General features: G+C 39.8%; 2 protein-coding genes across 3 annotated transcripts; both read left to right on the top strand.

Moving 5' to 3' along the window:
* Positions 1 to 1,515: 1,515 nt before the first annotated feature.
* On the top strand, positions 1,516 to 6,387 carry LOC147140692 (uncharacterized). Its single transcript, XM_086043511.1, has 3 exons — positions 1,516 to 3,536; positions 5,313 to 5,497; positions 5,660 to 6,387. The coding sequence occupies exons 1-3, from the start codon at positions 3,339 to 3,341 to the stop codon at positions 6,066 to 6,068; spliced, it is 792 nt and encodes a 263-aa protein (XP_085899637.1). The 5' UTR covers positions 1,516 to 3,338; the 3' UTR covers positions 6,069 to 6,387.
* Positions 6,388 to 6,660: 273 nt separating this feature from the next.
* Positions 6,661 to 15,366, top strand: pgap6 (post-glycosylphosphatidylinositol attachment to proteins 6). 2 transcript variants are annotated; one of them, XM_086043510.1, is made up of 13 exons: positions 6,661 to 6,857; positions 7,186 to 7,372; positions 7,453 to 7,654; positions 8,065 to 8,156; positions 8,238 to 8,503; positions 9,032 to 9,360; positions 9,439 to 9,535; positions 11,008 to 11,122; positions 11,507 to 11,646; positions 12,319 to 12,497; positions 12,604 to 12,750; positions 12,845 to 12,961; positions 13,816 to 15,366. In XM_086043510.1, exons 1-13 carry the CDS (start codon positions 6,803 to 6,805, stop codon positions 14,149 to 14,151), a joined length of 2,262 nt encoding a protein of 753 aa, XP_085899636.1. In that variant the 5' UTR covers positions 6,661 to 6,802; the 3' UTR covers positions 14,152 to 15,366. The 2 variants fall into 2 exon arrangements, with proteins under 2 accessions (XP_085899636.1, XP_085899635.1); XM_086043509.1 differs by having other exon boundaries at positions 8,029 to 8,156.
* The last annotated feature ends 625 nt before the right edge of the window (positions 15,367 to 15,991 follow it).

Below are 15,991 nucleotides of genomic sequence, written 5' to 3'. Positions count from 1 at the left end.
TTTTGTATGGGATATTTTGTGAATATATCTGCGCTATTTGCATATGTCAGGGATTTTGCCACCTGGAATTGGGCAGAACAGCTGCCCAAATAAATGCCGACCTTCTTTATGATTACCCCTAAATCACTTGTTACTGCACAGACAGATGCAGTTAAATATTATATGCTCATAATGAAGGCCTTTCAACAACCTGCACATTTTTAAGCCATTTGAAATGTTTGCTCAGGTTTATGATTTCCCTCCAACTGGAAGTTAGGGACACTGACTCATTAAAGACATAATTCTCTCTGTGTGCCACATTTGTTTATGGTTACCCACTTTCTCATGTAAGACTGACCTCAGAGACATTGACTTCCTCCCGGTAAATGTATGTCTACCTCCCCTCCCCCCTTCTCCATTCCAAGGAAATTACAGCATTCTGTCAGGTATAACGAATTTGATCTCTGATTATATTGTGGAACCTCTTTGCAGCAATCAAGTATAGTGGTCAAAAAGATGTGGAACTAATAGTGCAGTACCTCCTGTAAAATGACATTACCTCTTTATTTTGGAGGCGATGAATCAGTCATTATGTTGACCTATAGGCTCAGTTTTCAGGGTTGCTCAGAGTCGGACTGCCACGATGGTGCAACACAATCTCTGTTGGACCTCATGAATCAAATCCCAGAGGTGAAAAATCAGGCCGGACCGTTTAGCCCTGAGAGCATCATAAAACACCTGTGTACATAAATGTATGATGACTGCTGCCCCCTACAGGCTTCTTCTTCCCTCATCAGGTTGTCAGGCCATCTATTTAGATGGGGATCACGTCACTTGAAAGTGGCAGGATCCGCAGATGTCCTCTTCCACAGAGACTCCGCTGTGTCCTGTAAATCTGTTGCACACAGCTCATGTGCAAGGAATTTTAATTCATCATTTCTTGTCATCAGGTGGAAATGTAGTATTAGTAAAGAAACACTACTGTATTCTTCTGACAACCAGAAGAAGAATCACATTACAGTATTTAAAAGCCAAACTAAAAAGGTATGTTTTGAGCCTCCCCTTAAAAATATCAACAGTCTCTGCGGACCGGATTTATTGTAGTTTTATATAGCATTTTGTATCCCAGTCACCTGCACTATAACGTCCCACTGGACAGAACAGTAAATGTGACTGCGGCATTTTATGACCAAACCAGGGATGTCAAACGCATTTTTGTAGTTATTGTGTCCTTCGGAGGGCTGTTATGACTGTGAATCCAAATAAATCTATGATTGCCTCTAGGGCTGCTTGATTAAGCGATTTTGAACCGAAACCGAATTTTCTGGAAAACGCGATGTTAAAAAAGGTTAAATCGGCACGTTCATTTTTGTGTATGTTTGTTTTGGTGTATCTAAGCCACCGTAGTTTCCTCTGCATTTCCGCTTCCTCCTATGAGCGCGCAGTCCGAAAACAACAACAATAGCATCCATGGCTACCTACTGGCGATTCTGCTACCTTTGCTCAGGCAAGTGAGCGCTTATTTAATAAACCGGCCAAAAATAGATCCGTAGTGTAGTGTGTGCCCCGTATGTACAATACAACTCGAGAGCAAACAATCGGGATTTTCTTATTAGGCGAAATCGAACAGCCCTAATTGCCTCATTTAACGTTTACATAACAAATTGATGAATAACTAGTTTTTAAATCAGAGGCCAGTAAAAACTGTTTGTTCAAATAGTATATTTATTTTTAATGGGGGATTGGTAACAAAAAATGCAATATCTCAAAGGTTTAAGAGTGAAGACAATTTGCAATTTTGATATTTTAAGCTTGAAACATGAATAGTCGATAAGTTTAGTGGGCTGGACCTGGTCGCTTGGCCTTGAGTCTCATGCTTGAGACGTGTAAAGTTTCATCATCTTATGTCACACAAATCAACTCTCCATCCTAGACTTAATGTGAGATTCACCTATCAATAGAAGATCGCGAAGAAGTTTTGAGAGCAATATATGATATTTTAAATCAATATAACTATTTTTTTTTAAGTTGTCCTTAGGTGAATGCTTGCCTGATACCAAATAAATGGCACAACATTAGGATGGGCATTTGATTAAATTCCGTTGATCCACTCTGTGGAAAATAAATATTTAATTGTTTCGTTTTGTATTAAACTTAAATGGGTTGGGAGAGTATCTATGTAATTGCTCTGAACCCCTGTTCAACACTGTCGATTCAATCTTACGTATGTACAGTAGGTTCCAGCAGTTTGTGTTTGTACATCTGGGTTGGAAACAGCAAAGTTTGTCTCCCTCTGCTGGATCATACTTTGTATCATTTTATGCCTTCCCTTTGCAAACTATAATTGGAAGAGCCTCACAATCACTAACTTCACGTGAATTATTTCTTTAGGTTTAAATATTTTGTTATTTTTATTTCTCATTTTACTACTTCATCAACAGATTGCCGGACACATTTTCTGTTTGGCTACATTTTATTTTTAAAACAAACAGATTGGCCGGTCAGGCCATTCGCTGAGGAGATGCCGTAAAATAATAATAAGAATAAGAATAATAGTAAGAAGAATAATAATAAGAAGAAGTAAATGTCAACATGTTTTTATTTTAATCATTTGATTCATGATTCCCTTTTTTTTACAATTTATTTAAAGATTATTTTAATTTGAGTCAAATGGTTTATTTTAACCACAAAATCATAATTTAGGCTCATTTTTAAAACGTTGTTGTTCATAATTAATTACGTTATAATTAATCAACCGATTATTTCACTAATACTAATTGTTATGCATTATACTATTTTTTTCCAACAACTCTTGATAATCTAACTGCTCAGTAGGCCAGATTAACAGAATGGGTCGGATGTGGCCTGTAGGCCATACTTAGCCCATCCCTGTGCTAACGTCTCAAACGGCTAAATACGCTTCACTTTGTGTATACTGTAGAACATAAACACAGTATAAATACATAGACAATATGTCCCTTCTGTATGACATACTGTTGACCTTTGGAGCCGGTCTGTGGTCACATGATCTCTCCCTTACATTACTGGTATGGAGTCATGAAGCTTCTGAATGTGACCTGCGGAATGAAACTCCCACCATTGTTTGGCTACCACACAAAGAACATTTCCCCTCCCCACAAACCAGCAACCTCTGGCATCAATGCACTGTGACATTGTCACTAGTTTTTCTTTACCGGTCTTTTCACGTTAATCGTGCTCTTTCATGAAGCTAACATGTATGCGCATATAGGATGTTGTAGAATGTTGCTGAGGAGCTAACTGCTACACCGGTCGCTCTAACATTCACTAATCCATCTTTTATTAATAACGGACGTAAAAAGACTGTTGAGCAGTGCAACATGACAGAGGAGGCTTGTGTTAGTGTCCCATTTCCATATTTGAAGGAGCTGGAAATTAAAGTTGGCCGGAAAATACCTGAGAGTCTTCTGCTTTTGATGAGGGATGCTGCGGACCCGGAAGACGGTGAGATAAAGGAGCAAGACTGCCTTTTCAGTGATTCTTTTGCCAACAAATTCAACAACCTCAAACAAGAGATGGTAAGGAGGATTTTCGTCATATGCCTTTTCAGACCCACTTTTACCCTAACGTTTGAAAAAAATAAGTTCCTGATATTGAATGGCTGGACTGTGAAAAAACTGTGACAAATAAATATGTCTTTGGGATTGAATGAGTTTTATGTTCATTCAGTTAAGCAAAATAACAGATACCGCGTATATTGCAATTTTACGACCAGTTTCTCAACCTAAACTGAGCCAAGGTAACCCATTTTATATTACAAAAATCTCACTGCACACAACCAAACAAAAATGTTGCAAAACGTATGGCACGCTAAAGCAGGCATAATCCTGCCGTACTTTTTTTCACCTGATTGTCTTTATATGTTTCCTTACAAATATATACACAGCATTTATAACTGTACTAGGTTAGTGTAGGTCGGTAACGTGATCTGAATTACAGTACGTACGGTACAAATGTGTTGTTATTTTGTCGGTTACATCACCACTGAGGGAACGGAATTGTGAAAACCAAAGATCCCTGTGGTACATTAGCTATACGCTACCCATACTATACTGCACTGTACCTGCCTGTCCAGAATCATAAGTGTAGAATATACCTGCAGAGTGGTTCATTTTCATGATGCAGTGCATTTTTTTTTTTTACTGTAGAACGAGAAATGTGTTGATGAATTTATATTATGCTTTATTCTGTTGTTGGGTTTTTTTGTCTGTATTTTGGCCTTTAGCATAATACGGAAAGGAAAATACAGTGCTGCGATAAGGTATTTGCCTTCTCAAATTCTTCTCTCCTTGATCTTGACGATCATCAAACAAATTTAAATATCAGACAAAAACAATCCAAGTAAACATCAAATACATTTTTTTTAAAGGTAATTATTAGGAATTAAGGAGAAATAATAATTTACCAAGCCCTGTGTGAAACTGTAATTATGCCCACAATAACTGTCTGGGCCACATTCAGCAGAAACAATAGAAATCAAGTATCTTCTATGACTGGCCACTAGTCAAGATTCTTTCCTATCTCTGTGGAGATATTTTGGCCAGCTCTTCCTTGCAGAATTTCTTTAATTCGGCAACGCTGGAGGTGTTCCAAGCATGAACGGCATTTTTAAGGTACCGGTAAATAAATTCAACAGGAACGTTTTTCAGTGTGATGGACTGTCACGTGAAGCTTTAAAGCTCAAAAAGATAATTATGTGGAAATGCCACACACTGATCTCGTGACGAATATATAATTCTCTGCGTAATGCTGCACCTTCATCCATTGGATCATTATCAAAACGTCATTTTTGTTCAGTCTCTTATTGTTAACTTAACTGTGGTGAGGGAGGCCTGCACTTCTTTAGATGTTTTCCTGGATTTGTTTGTGACCTGCTGGTTAATTTGTCGCCGTGCTCTTGGGACTTGGAGTCCTAAAGCTTTCAGAATGGCTTTGTGTGCCTTCCCAGACTGATCAATGACAATTACATTATTTCTCATCTGTCCTTGAAGGGCCATGTAGCTTTGAATAGTTTTTTCCTAAACAAATCACCATTTGAAAACTGCATTTTATGTTTACTGGTCTTTGCCTGATATCTTTATTTGTTTGTTGATCTTAAATATCAAAGTGGGGAATTTATGTTTTTAAAAAAAAAAAAAAACATGAAATTGAGAAAATGGCAAATACTTTTTCATGGTACTGTATATTGGAACTTTTTGAAAAAATACACCACCAAAAAAGTCAATAGTAATTATACAAACAAGTTGCCTTTTGAACTGCACTACAGTAATTTTACTACTTTTGTGTCTATCCAGAAGTGGATGCGCTCTGCAGATGTGAAGATTCTACGGCAGCTGGTTGCCGTGCATGAGGGTATAGAGTCAATGCATTGGCTCATGATGGAGCGGAGCACCACGGCCAGTCGTGACAGTAGCCTGACAGGAAGTCTAAGCAGTCTGGTGACATTAGAGGAGCCTCCACACTCACTGTCTCCATGCAGGTGCATTGTTCGGGGACATATATAAATACAAAGATTAAGTGTCTTTTATTATCTTTTCCGATGTTTTTGATACAATACTGTGCTATTCTCTCCCTCTCTCTCTGGTTTGGTTTTTGGTGCTCATGCTGCACTGAATATTATACACTCCTAATTCTCGAACAGGGACATTCCGAGATCAACATACCCCGAAGATTTGCCTCACACCTTTAGTCAAGAATCATCAGATCCAACGCACACTGACAGTGACCATTCGCATGAAAGTAGCTATGTTGAAACTTCAAGGCAAGAGTCCAGCCCATCCACAAATTGTATAGCTCGGACCAACTTCCAAGAGTCACAACCCCAGCACTCAGAAGCTCACCCTTCACAGGACCTAAAAGCAGATGCTGACCCTATCACACATGTTCAGCAAGGATGTAACAACTTTGACCTGAATAAAAGGTCGCAGGAGACAAAGCACCAAAGTCATGACAGAATAACAGAAGAGGATGAGAAGATGGCTGCAGTTTTGTTCGGGTATGATGCTCAGTGGTGCTGGATAGAGTCACAGGATGATGTGACATTTTTATGATATGCAATTAGTGCAACTCAAATAACATATCTTTCTAATGTGAGACTATTTTTCCTAATGAAAAATGCAACCAGTGAGTACATTAATAAAAATGCAATCAGGTATTTATTTACCTCTTCTTTTATAAGCAATAGCTTAGCAATTATTGGAAATCACAATATTTTAATTATCGTATAATGACGTTTGAATTTGTATCGAAGAGATTGTTGTTACTATTGTGCTTAAGACAACGTATTTTTTGAATGACTAGAAACTAGGACAGTATTTTTAACATTCAGCACTGCACATATATGCACTGCACATATTTGCAACAATGACTATTGATATCAATTAATAAAAAAATATATATATATGTCTTGCAATTGTTTAAGCAATGGTTTTGTTACACTACAATTTATACATTATCCCAGCAGGCTGCCGTAGAAACAATTTGGTTTTACGTCATAGGCAGAGAAAATAAAATACGTCACGTTTGGGTCTAGGCAGCAAACAAACACATAATATCACACATTAATATTCAAATTCAACAATATATCCGATTAGATAACATTGGTAAATCAACTATTAGTTACAGATGTGACGTAATACGGCGTCTTGCTAAACGTCTGTATGGCGTGCTGTATTTAGAGTAGGAACCAGGAAGTAGAGCACACCAACGCATTTATCGATAGACTAGTCTGACATTGAGGCTGACCAAGGGACGATGTAATGGTTCAAACAGTCGCATCGGGAACATGGCACGTTATTTCCTCCTTTTTTTGGCCCTTGCAAAGGCAACATTTGGAAACGGTAAGCACGAAATAAATATCTGGGGGGCGACGGCAAGTTAGCCACTTGGCTAAGATCCATGGGACAAGTGCACAATAAGACTAGAGCGTTGACTGAGTTCAGTTTAAAATGTTGGCTTTTTAAGGTTTGGTATATTAAATATGTATATGTATTTCCCCAGTGTTTAAAAAGTTGAATAACATGGTTATTTGATCATTGGTAGTATACGATAATGTTGATAAGATCTTTTCAATTCTTTACGATCGCAACAATAATTACCCGATTTTATAATGTAAGTAATGAATACATTGTATATAACATTATTTTTCCACATGTAAACACATCACAGATGTGGGGGAGGTGACATTTGTATCAGAGCTCTCGTCCAAGCCAGCTCAAAAGTTGTCCAAGTATGGTTGGTATGGAAACGCAAGATTGCAAATGTTTCATATACCAGAGGAGACGGCCATCGCCCGCTGGTACTTCACTGTGAACAAAGGCCACAGCTTTCACTGCAGAGAGCAGAATGTCACCATGTAAGATTCTTATGTGTTAAATTCACTTCACACTGCCTGCTGCATCTACGTATTATTCTATTTCTCACTTTTTTTTGTAGCCATATTCGGCAGGGTGCTCCTCCAGTGATTAACCCAACGGGCACTGGTTTTCCAAACACGACTGTGTGGAACCCTCCTCACTCTCTGATCCTGCCAGTGACCTCGCTCAGTACAGCAACCTTAAGCTTCTCCAATCCTGCCCCCGGGGAGTGGTTTGTTGCCACCCACTTGCCTGAAGATGATGGGCGTATTGAGCAGAAGGTCTGTGCGCGTACGACTTTGTTTTTGTCCACAACAATGCGTACATTTGAGCAGTTTAATGAGATCACTCAGATCAGTATAAAAAACTTTATTTACAAGGGTAGTTATCGGTTAACATTACTTGATATGTCTAACGTGCATCTCTACATCATTGGGATAGATGTTTCTAGTGTTTCGTTAACCATATTGAGCTTCAGTAGTAGTATTTTTTTTTCAAGCCCAACCTGTTCCACCAGAGTAAGTAGTTGATTGACTGGCTGGTCGGCATTAACGTCAATTCAGCACACTGGTCCTTCTTCTCTCAGTCCTAAAGCAAATTAAGATCATATCTATTGCAACATATTCTCATTTTTTTGTATCTTAATATTCTTTAGGGCTTCCCATCATGTTCCTACTTTTTCCGGTCTCAGTTGTCCATCAGGAGGGCAGTTGACACACCCATTATACAGACAGGAATTAAGCTCAAACAGACGGCTGCCCCGAACAAACCTGCACGCCTTAAGTATGAATTCACCGTGTGATGATGTGACACCATTTTACTTGAGAGTCCTACAATTAATGTGCTGCATGTTTGTGTTCTTAGGTTGTATGTTCCACAGTTTTCCTCGTCAATATCCGTGTCTGTGGATGGTTGTTCCTCAGCAGAGGCTGCAGGAAGTGGAGACTGTTCTCTGGCCCTTAGCATTGGCTCAAGCTCTCTACTATTTGATCCAGCAAGAATGAACTGCTCTGGGCTCAGGTGTTCTGCTACTCTTCCTAACCCACCTTGGGACACCTGGTTGCGTGTTGTCGTGGAGACCATTCAAGAGAACCAAACAGTGATTTTCAACATTGAATCGAACTACTCAGGTAATATGAACAAGCACACCAAATGTTAGAGTACAGTTTAGCTTGCCGCAATGTGATTTGGAATTGTGAACTCTTATTTGACTTGTGTTTCTACGACTGGGTGTATCGACAGGTTGGTGACAGTTGTGCAAGCTAATCAAACACAGCATTGTGTAACCAAGCAAAGGATTCCACATAGAGCAGAAGCATAGCAAAATAAACAAAGCACAACAGTGAAAGACAAGAAAGTTCTCTTATCTTGACAGCTCTTATCTTGGCATGTAGCTGTTAAGTAAAAATGTGGGCTTTATTTCTTTGTCTTTTAAGTCAATTGCCACATTAGAGTGTGTCTAGCTCTATTTTTAGCGTACCCTTCAAGTGTGCCCCAAAAAAGTGCTATGATGGGATTTCATCATTTATTTTGCTGCTCTTTTGACAATGGAAAGTTTGAAAAAGAAGGCTGCCCTACTGATTGAACAACACCAACATGTACACTTTGGTGGAATTGAGGCTAAATACAACCTGATTTTATTTCTTGCTGTGTTTCAGTGGGGTGTAAGCCAAAAAGCGTTGGTCTTGCAGATGATGATGGCGGCGGTCTCCTTAGCAACAGCAGCTCCGCATTAGCGAGCAACAACTCCGTGGCAATAGAGCGCGTCGTCTTCGGCGATCAGTCAGCATCGCTGATTTTGTTGCCTTCTGCATGTGTCTGGAGCATCCCAGTGCTCTATGAAGAGACCGATGTTCTCTCACTCCAATTCACTCCAGCCACTGGACCAAATGTCAGCGTCAGTGCGACCCACCCCACTCTCCTTACATACCCCCTGCCTGCGCAAGTCACCGGTGGGACACTCAACCTGCAGCTCACACTCAACACTGTGAGTGTTAATAAATTGCATACACTATGTAGTATAATGTTTGTTCATGAGTGAAGTCTTGCTTTGCTTTGTTTGTAGACTAATGTAACGCTGGGGAACAGCAGCACCGTGGTGGCCTGCTTCACTCCCCTAGCACCAGTTCTCCAACTCAGCAACTCCCTTCAATGCAACACAGGTACCACCCACGTTCTAGTGCATAGGTGTCAAACTCAGGTCCTCGAGGGCCGCTTTCCTGCATGTTTTCCATTTCTCCTTGCTGCAACATACCTGATTCAAATAATCACCTCATCAGCAAGCTCTGAAGGAGCCTTTTACTATCCTGATCATTTGAAACAGGTGTGTTGCAGCAGGGAGAATTGGAAAACATGCAGGAAAGCAGCCCTCCAGGACCGGAGCTTGACACCTGTGTTCTAGCGAGTTTAACCGCAATGCATATTGCAACATAGAACAAGGATTCTAATAAGGTTGGATATAAGAGCTGCTTAAAGCGGAAGTGAAACCCCAAATAGTTTTTAACATAGTGTTGTATGCGTCCCCAATAGTCTAATCACGGCATTTTGATTACACTTGCGTTTGTGGAAAAAGAGTTAAGAAGCAAAAGCCACCCGTTTTTATCCATCTCAGCGGGCGGCCATTTTGTCACTTGCTGTCGACTGAAAATGACATCACAGATGCTCAGGGCTCGGGTAATAACCAATCACGGTTCACCTGTTTTCTGAAGCTGAGCCGTGATTGGTTGTTACCTGAGCCCTGAGCGACCGTGATGTCATTTTCAGTTGACAGCAAGTGACAAAATGGCCACCCCCTGAGATGTATGAAAACAAGTGCATTTTGTTGCTTAATTAGTATTCCACATGCACGATATTAATCAGTATATCAAGTTTAGACTAGTAGGGCTGTATAGAACATGTTATTGTAAAAGTTTGTAGTTGACTTCCCTTTATTTTTATTATAGTCATTGTTGTTTGCATTGCACGACTGACTGACATATATATCAGATCAACTCAAGTGATCTTTTTTTATGTCCTTTACTCATTGCAATCTGGGATAGGTTTCTGTCATACTGCAATTTGTTGTAAAGCTGAATGTACAACTTAGCGCCCAATTATCAATTAATGACTATATCATATTTTTTGAACTGGTCTATTTCTGGTAGGAGTTGGGTCAAGTGACACATAGCACATATTAATGTTTTTACATGAATGGAACACATGAAACAACTTTAATGTACACATGTCCTCATTGCATATAAATAACTCGACAAGCAGCAACTGTGGCTCATGACGAGACAGAAAGAAACTCATGAATATTGAATAATGAATAAAAAGTAATAATGCTACTTATGGTTCAGTTTCAGTTAGTATGATTTAAATGAGGGTAACCTCCACATTACACAATTGACTACTGTCTACAATTATCTCTGCTTTCCATTTACACTGCATTGTTAACATGTTCAATTTAAGCATTGTAGTTTTAATCCACATTTTATTCTCTTGATGCAGACGTGATGGATATTCCAGTTGTACCATTCAAACCATAGAATTACGAGTCACCTCGAAACAGGCTTACGTGGAAGGCCTCCAGGCGATGGACAGACTGGCATTTGATTTTAAGTTTACATTAAGACTCTTATGTGTGTTTCCGAAGGTTTATTTGATGGGTATGGTGTGAATGTGAGCACCAGTTTTCCCATAGCTGTCATCCGGCTGCCCTTTCCTCTGTCAGGAAGATGGTACCTCACTCTGCAACTCATGTGCGGCAGGTAAATCGTACTTGCATTTCTTTTAGATGGGAAATATCACCAACATGGTTTGAAAAATAAGTTGGACATTAAGTTGTGAAATGGTTTTGTCAAACCTTTAAAAAATAAAGTTATGTATATTATTACAGTCATATAGAATGTAAAGTAGTGTGTAAATTATGTACAATTAATTATAATGTGACACGGCATGAACTAGGTTAAAGTATTACCGGTACTCCATTTCCACATACAGTCCTTATCTACTTCCTCCTTTTTTGCTGGTCTTGCTTTAATTTTTGTCAGTGTGGCGCGTGAGAACAATGATACAAATGTATAATCAGATATATATTCCAGATCTTTTGCAATACTTTCTGTTTTAACATTTGTTTTGTGTGTGTGCAACAGTGACTGCGGCAATGTGTCAGCTGTGTACGTGGACCCACAGGTTTTCGTCAGTGCCTGTGTCGAGGACTGTGGCATATTTGGCGAATGTAGACTGCTCAGGGCCTCCACCTACCTGTACGGTGCCTGTGTGTGCAAGTCTGGTACGACATACACAAAAGACACGAGATTATGTACTTTTGTTTGTGAGGCCCTCCCTCTCACTTAACGCTTAATTTACTAAACTGCAAAACATTAATGTGTTGAGGATATATTTTTATCAGGGCTGAACAATTGAGCAAATTTTCAAACTGAAGGCGCTGTGTTATAGAATGCAATTTTCTATTCGCGAGCGCTGCAATTCGGGAAAAAAAACAAAGGTTGAGCGGTAGGCTTTATTTTATATATTCATTATAAAGTGTCTCGGTACATTTTGTGCTTTAGAAGTGCAGTCCACATGGTTCTGTAAAAAATCGTTTCATGAAAAGTTGAAAGCCAGAGCTGGGCATTTTACTAAAAATTCGCGGTCGGTTTATCTCCTACTGCCGAAGTAGTGAACGCTTAAAAGACTGCAAGTCAAAGTGTTCAGCAAGTAAGATCAACTGGTTTTCATCATCATTTATGGTTGATATTGTTTGTTTGTAATACAGAATAATGTATTTACAGTGTTTGTTTAAAAAAATCCATGGGAAGAACGCAACACAAAAATTATACATATTAAATCGCAATTGCAAGCACTATAGATAATAGATGGATGGAAATCGCAATTGCAATATTGTGGAAATAAACTGATTATTTTTCCAAATTGTTCAGCCCTAATTTGTATGTGTGTTTAGGTTGGAGGGGTTGGGGCTGCACCGACGACACAGAAGCTCTGTCGCTCACCCATCAGGTAATAGCCACGCTGCTGCTCACGCTCAGTAACCTCAGCTTCCTGCCGGCAATCGTGTTGGCCATCAGACGCTTATACATCACGGAGGCGTCCGTTTACCTCTTCACTATGTTCTTCTCTACGGTAACACTCAAAACACACTAGTTGATAATAAAGTTGGGCTACAATTTTAGCATTTAATTTTGGGAGTGCATGTGTGTGTGTGTGTGTGAACTTTTGTGTACTACAGTTCTACCATGCCTGTGACCAGCCCGGTATAGCGGTGTTGTGCATAATGAGGTACGACACCCTCCAGTACTGTGACTTCCTGGGGTCTGTCTGTTCCATATGGGTCACTATTTTGTGCATGGCTCGCGTCAGGAACACAGTGAAATATGTAAGACAACGGACCTTCTGCTGTTATGCCGTTGCTGAGTATTTTCCTTGGCTATTCAGACATGGTTTGCGCCTCTCTGTTTTTGTGTAAGTAGACTCTGTTTCTTCTTGGGACTTTGCTGATCGCTATGTCACTGCAGCTGGACCGCAGAGGTCTGTGGAACCTGCTGGGCCCCATCCTCTCTGCCATACTCATCATGGTGGCCGTTTGGGTAAGGGATGCGCGGAGCTCAATCTCGGCTTTCACGTAGGGGAGAAACCGAAAGATGAGTGATGCATTTGTACCTTGAGATAGGAATTTAAGTCGTTACTTGACCTCGCTTGGAACTCAAGACACTCATACCTTAAATTGTCTTTCCGCTTTGAAATGAATGTAAATTCATTTAATCAATTCCAACATACCCCCAAAAACAGTTTGCAATGTGTTAACGTAGCCTGTGTGCCTATGATATTTCCAGGTGTATGCTAGCGTAGGCTATAGAGTTCCATACGTCACGTGACTGAGCCCCTGCATGCATTTGTTTACGCAGCCATGCTGGCAGGATAGTAGCGGTGGCAGGTGAAGTATTTAAAATGGAGAGCAGTGATAAAATTAGCATTTATCACTCAACATTCCGTCTAATTGAATTCACATCTGACTGCTGAAAATATAAATGTAATGAGATGCATGTGAAAGCTCGTCAGGTTAAATATTACAGATCCCTATCAAGCGCCAGGAGTGCTTTTTAAAACTATCACGATGGCAAATGGGGAGTACTATAATGGTGAGTCCTCGCCATCATACAACGGCTTGGAAGTTGACAAGTTAAGGTTACGATCCACATGTAGCTAGACTTGCATGGCTTAATCTTTGAGACAAGCATACTGGCAGAATCAACCAGGTTGCCTTGGAGCCAGGGTTGAGCTGTCTGGCAGGAGGGGAGCGGCTCGGCCCGGTGGTGGCGGTGTAAGAACAACCCACACGTTCCTGAATGTTTTTGAAGGATAACTGTAAAAATATGTCCTTGATTGTTTTCATCAGTGGTGATAGGGACTGAATGAGATGGTTCTCTTTGTGTGTTGCCAGGTGTACCGGGGAGTTAAGCGTCGCCAATGTTACCCTCCATCCTGGCAGAGATGGGTCTTCTACCTCATACCCGGAATGCTCTGTGCTGTCATAGGGATGAGCATGTATGTTTTTGCTGAGACGGAGGACAATTACTACTACACACATTCCATTTGGCACATCCTGGTGGCCTTCTGTGTGCTGTTGCTGTTACCGCCCCGTGAAAGGGCCTTGGCAAACGTCAATTGGACCAGGGGATGGCGGCCGAATTGGATTTGGACATGGCGCTGGACTCCTCGCATTTGTGGCTATACACTTTGCCAGAGTAGCAAAGATGAGAAGCACACTGTCACATGACGCTGACAGTGATTCTGTCAAACTGCTCACACAAGACGCACTTTAAAAATGGAGCGTCTGCTTCTGCAATGTTTTCCTCACTAGCGTCAACAATGCCTGCTGCCTTTTTTTAATCACATTTGAACACTGTCCTCATAAAAAGTAAAATAAGCCATTTTGCAGACCTCTTAAAATGACATACTCATTTTATTACCCCCTGATCCATGGAACTATCTTAGCGAAAAGAGCTATATATTCGGTTTGTACAGATTGTTTGTGTAGCTCTTTTATGTACTGTATTTGGTAGTCGATATACTGTATACTCCAAATATTTATAAATTATATAATTTAAAGAAGTTAAATTCTTGCTCAGTGATGGTGTGAATGCAAATATTTATCCGTGCGCTGTCTGACTGACAACCAGTCCGGGGTGTTGTCTGCCTTTATCATGATGTCTGCTGGGAAAGGATCGCTGCAATCCCGAACAGGATAAACAGTATAGAAAATGGGTGGATGAAGTTGACCAGCTGGTCTATTACTGTTTCATCTCCATTACGGCACAAGGTTCACATGTCATTTGAATGACTCCTGTCTGCTGTGTTTATGCTCATATACTTATACTCATTCTGAAGCACTTTTATGATTGATGTTGTTTTGAGTTTTGTAGCCCTTATGCTCAAATAGGAACTTGAATGTAAATGCATATACTGTACAGTTGTGCTCATACGTTTATGTAAATTAGGGGTATGTAAACTTAATGAGCACAAATGTACATATGCACCTCCCCATTTTTGTGGGTGTTTTTGTTTCTTACCTTGGTTGTTAATTCCAAATGTTGTTTCGCTGCAATCCCGAACAGGATAAACAGTATAGAAAATGGGTGGATGAAGTTGACCAGCTGGTCTATTACTGTTTCATCTCCATTACGGCACAAGGTTCACATGTCATTTGAATGACTCCTGTCTGCTGTGTTTATGCTCATATACTTATACTCATTCTGAAGCACTTTTATGATTGATGTTGTTTTGAGTTTTGTAGCCCTTATGCTCAAATAGGAACTTGAATGTAAATGCATATACTGTACAGTTGTGCTCATACGTTTATGTAAATTAGGGGTATGTAAACTTAATGAGCACAAATGTACATATGCACCTCCCCATTTTTGTGGGTGTTTTTGTTTCTTACCTTGGTTGTTAATTCCAAATGTTGTTTTATATAAATTATATGCACTCCTTATTTTGGGTATTTTCACCACACTCATTTTTTGCTCTTCAGATGTTCAAATCAATCATACGTTCCTCACAGGCATCTTAAACTGCCTTTCGCTGTTCATGTTTAAGAGAGAATTGCATGTACAGATCAGCAAACCTCTAGCTCCTTGCACACACTATTTGAATATTTTTTACTTAGAAACAGCAACAATAAATCTGTAGTCAACATTGTGCATTTAGAGGCCAGTTACTTTTTGAATATTTTTAACTAATACAGCAACAATAAATCTGTAGTCAACATTGTGCATTTAGAGGCCAGTTACTTTTTGAATATTTTTAACTAATACAGCAAAAATAAGTCTGTAGTCAACATTGTGCATTTTGGGGATTGTTTTGGTCACTCAAAGAAAAAAAACATTGTGCCCAGGTGTAGGCAATACATTCAAGTGTTTGTTTCTCTTATTGTTCAACATATATTCATATGTGACTGTGACTAAATGGGAAGTGGAGAGAAGCAGATTATCATAATCCTCAGCAATGTGGAAAGTGGTGAAAGACTCGGCCTGTGTGTGTACGCGCGTGCAATAGATTGAGTCCATTAGTAAAATTGATACACATCAGATCCTACAGAGCCGACTGATGCTAAATAC

This window comes from Filicampus tigris, chromosome 10, assembly GCF_054856515.1.
Source record: "Filicampus tigris isolate MCC_2025a chromosome 10, RoL_Ftig_1.0, whole genome shotgun sequence".
Lineage (NCBI taxonomy): Eukaryota > Metazoa > Chordata > Actinopteri > Syngnathiformes > Syngnathidae > Filicampus > Filicampus tigris.
The sequence above is the reverse complement of the archived record's forward strand: the minus strand, read 5'-3'. Positions and strand labels throughout refer to the sequence as shown.

Excerpts from the sequence above, each read along its gene's own strand:
- LOC147140692 (XM_086043511.1), top strand. The coding sequence starts at position 3,339 with ATGACAGAGGAGGCTTGTGTTAGTGTCCCATTTCCATATTTGAAGGAG. Across the intron at positions 3,537-5,312 it reads ACAACCTCAAACAAGAGATG|AAGTGGATGCGCTCTGCAGA; the intron begins GTAAGGAGGATT and ends GTGTCTATCCAG. Across the intron at positions 5,498-5,659 it reads CACTCACTGTCTCCATGCAG|GGACATTCCGAGATCAACAT; the intron begins GTGCATTGTTCG and ends ATTCTCGAACAG.
- pgap6 (XM_086043509.1), top strand. The coding sequence starts at position 6,803 with ATGGCACGTTATTTCCTCCTTTTTTTGGCCCTTGCAAAGGCAACATTT. Across the intron at positions 9,536-11,007 it reads CTCCCTTCAATGCAACACAG|GTTTATTTGATGGGTATGGT; the intron begins GTACCACCCACG and ends GTGTTTCCGAAG. Across the intron at positions 12,962-13,815 it reads TCATCATGGTGGCCGTTTGG|GTGTACCGGGGAGTTAAGCG; the intron begins GTAAGGGATGCG and ends GTGTGTTGCCAG.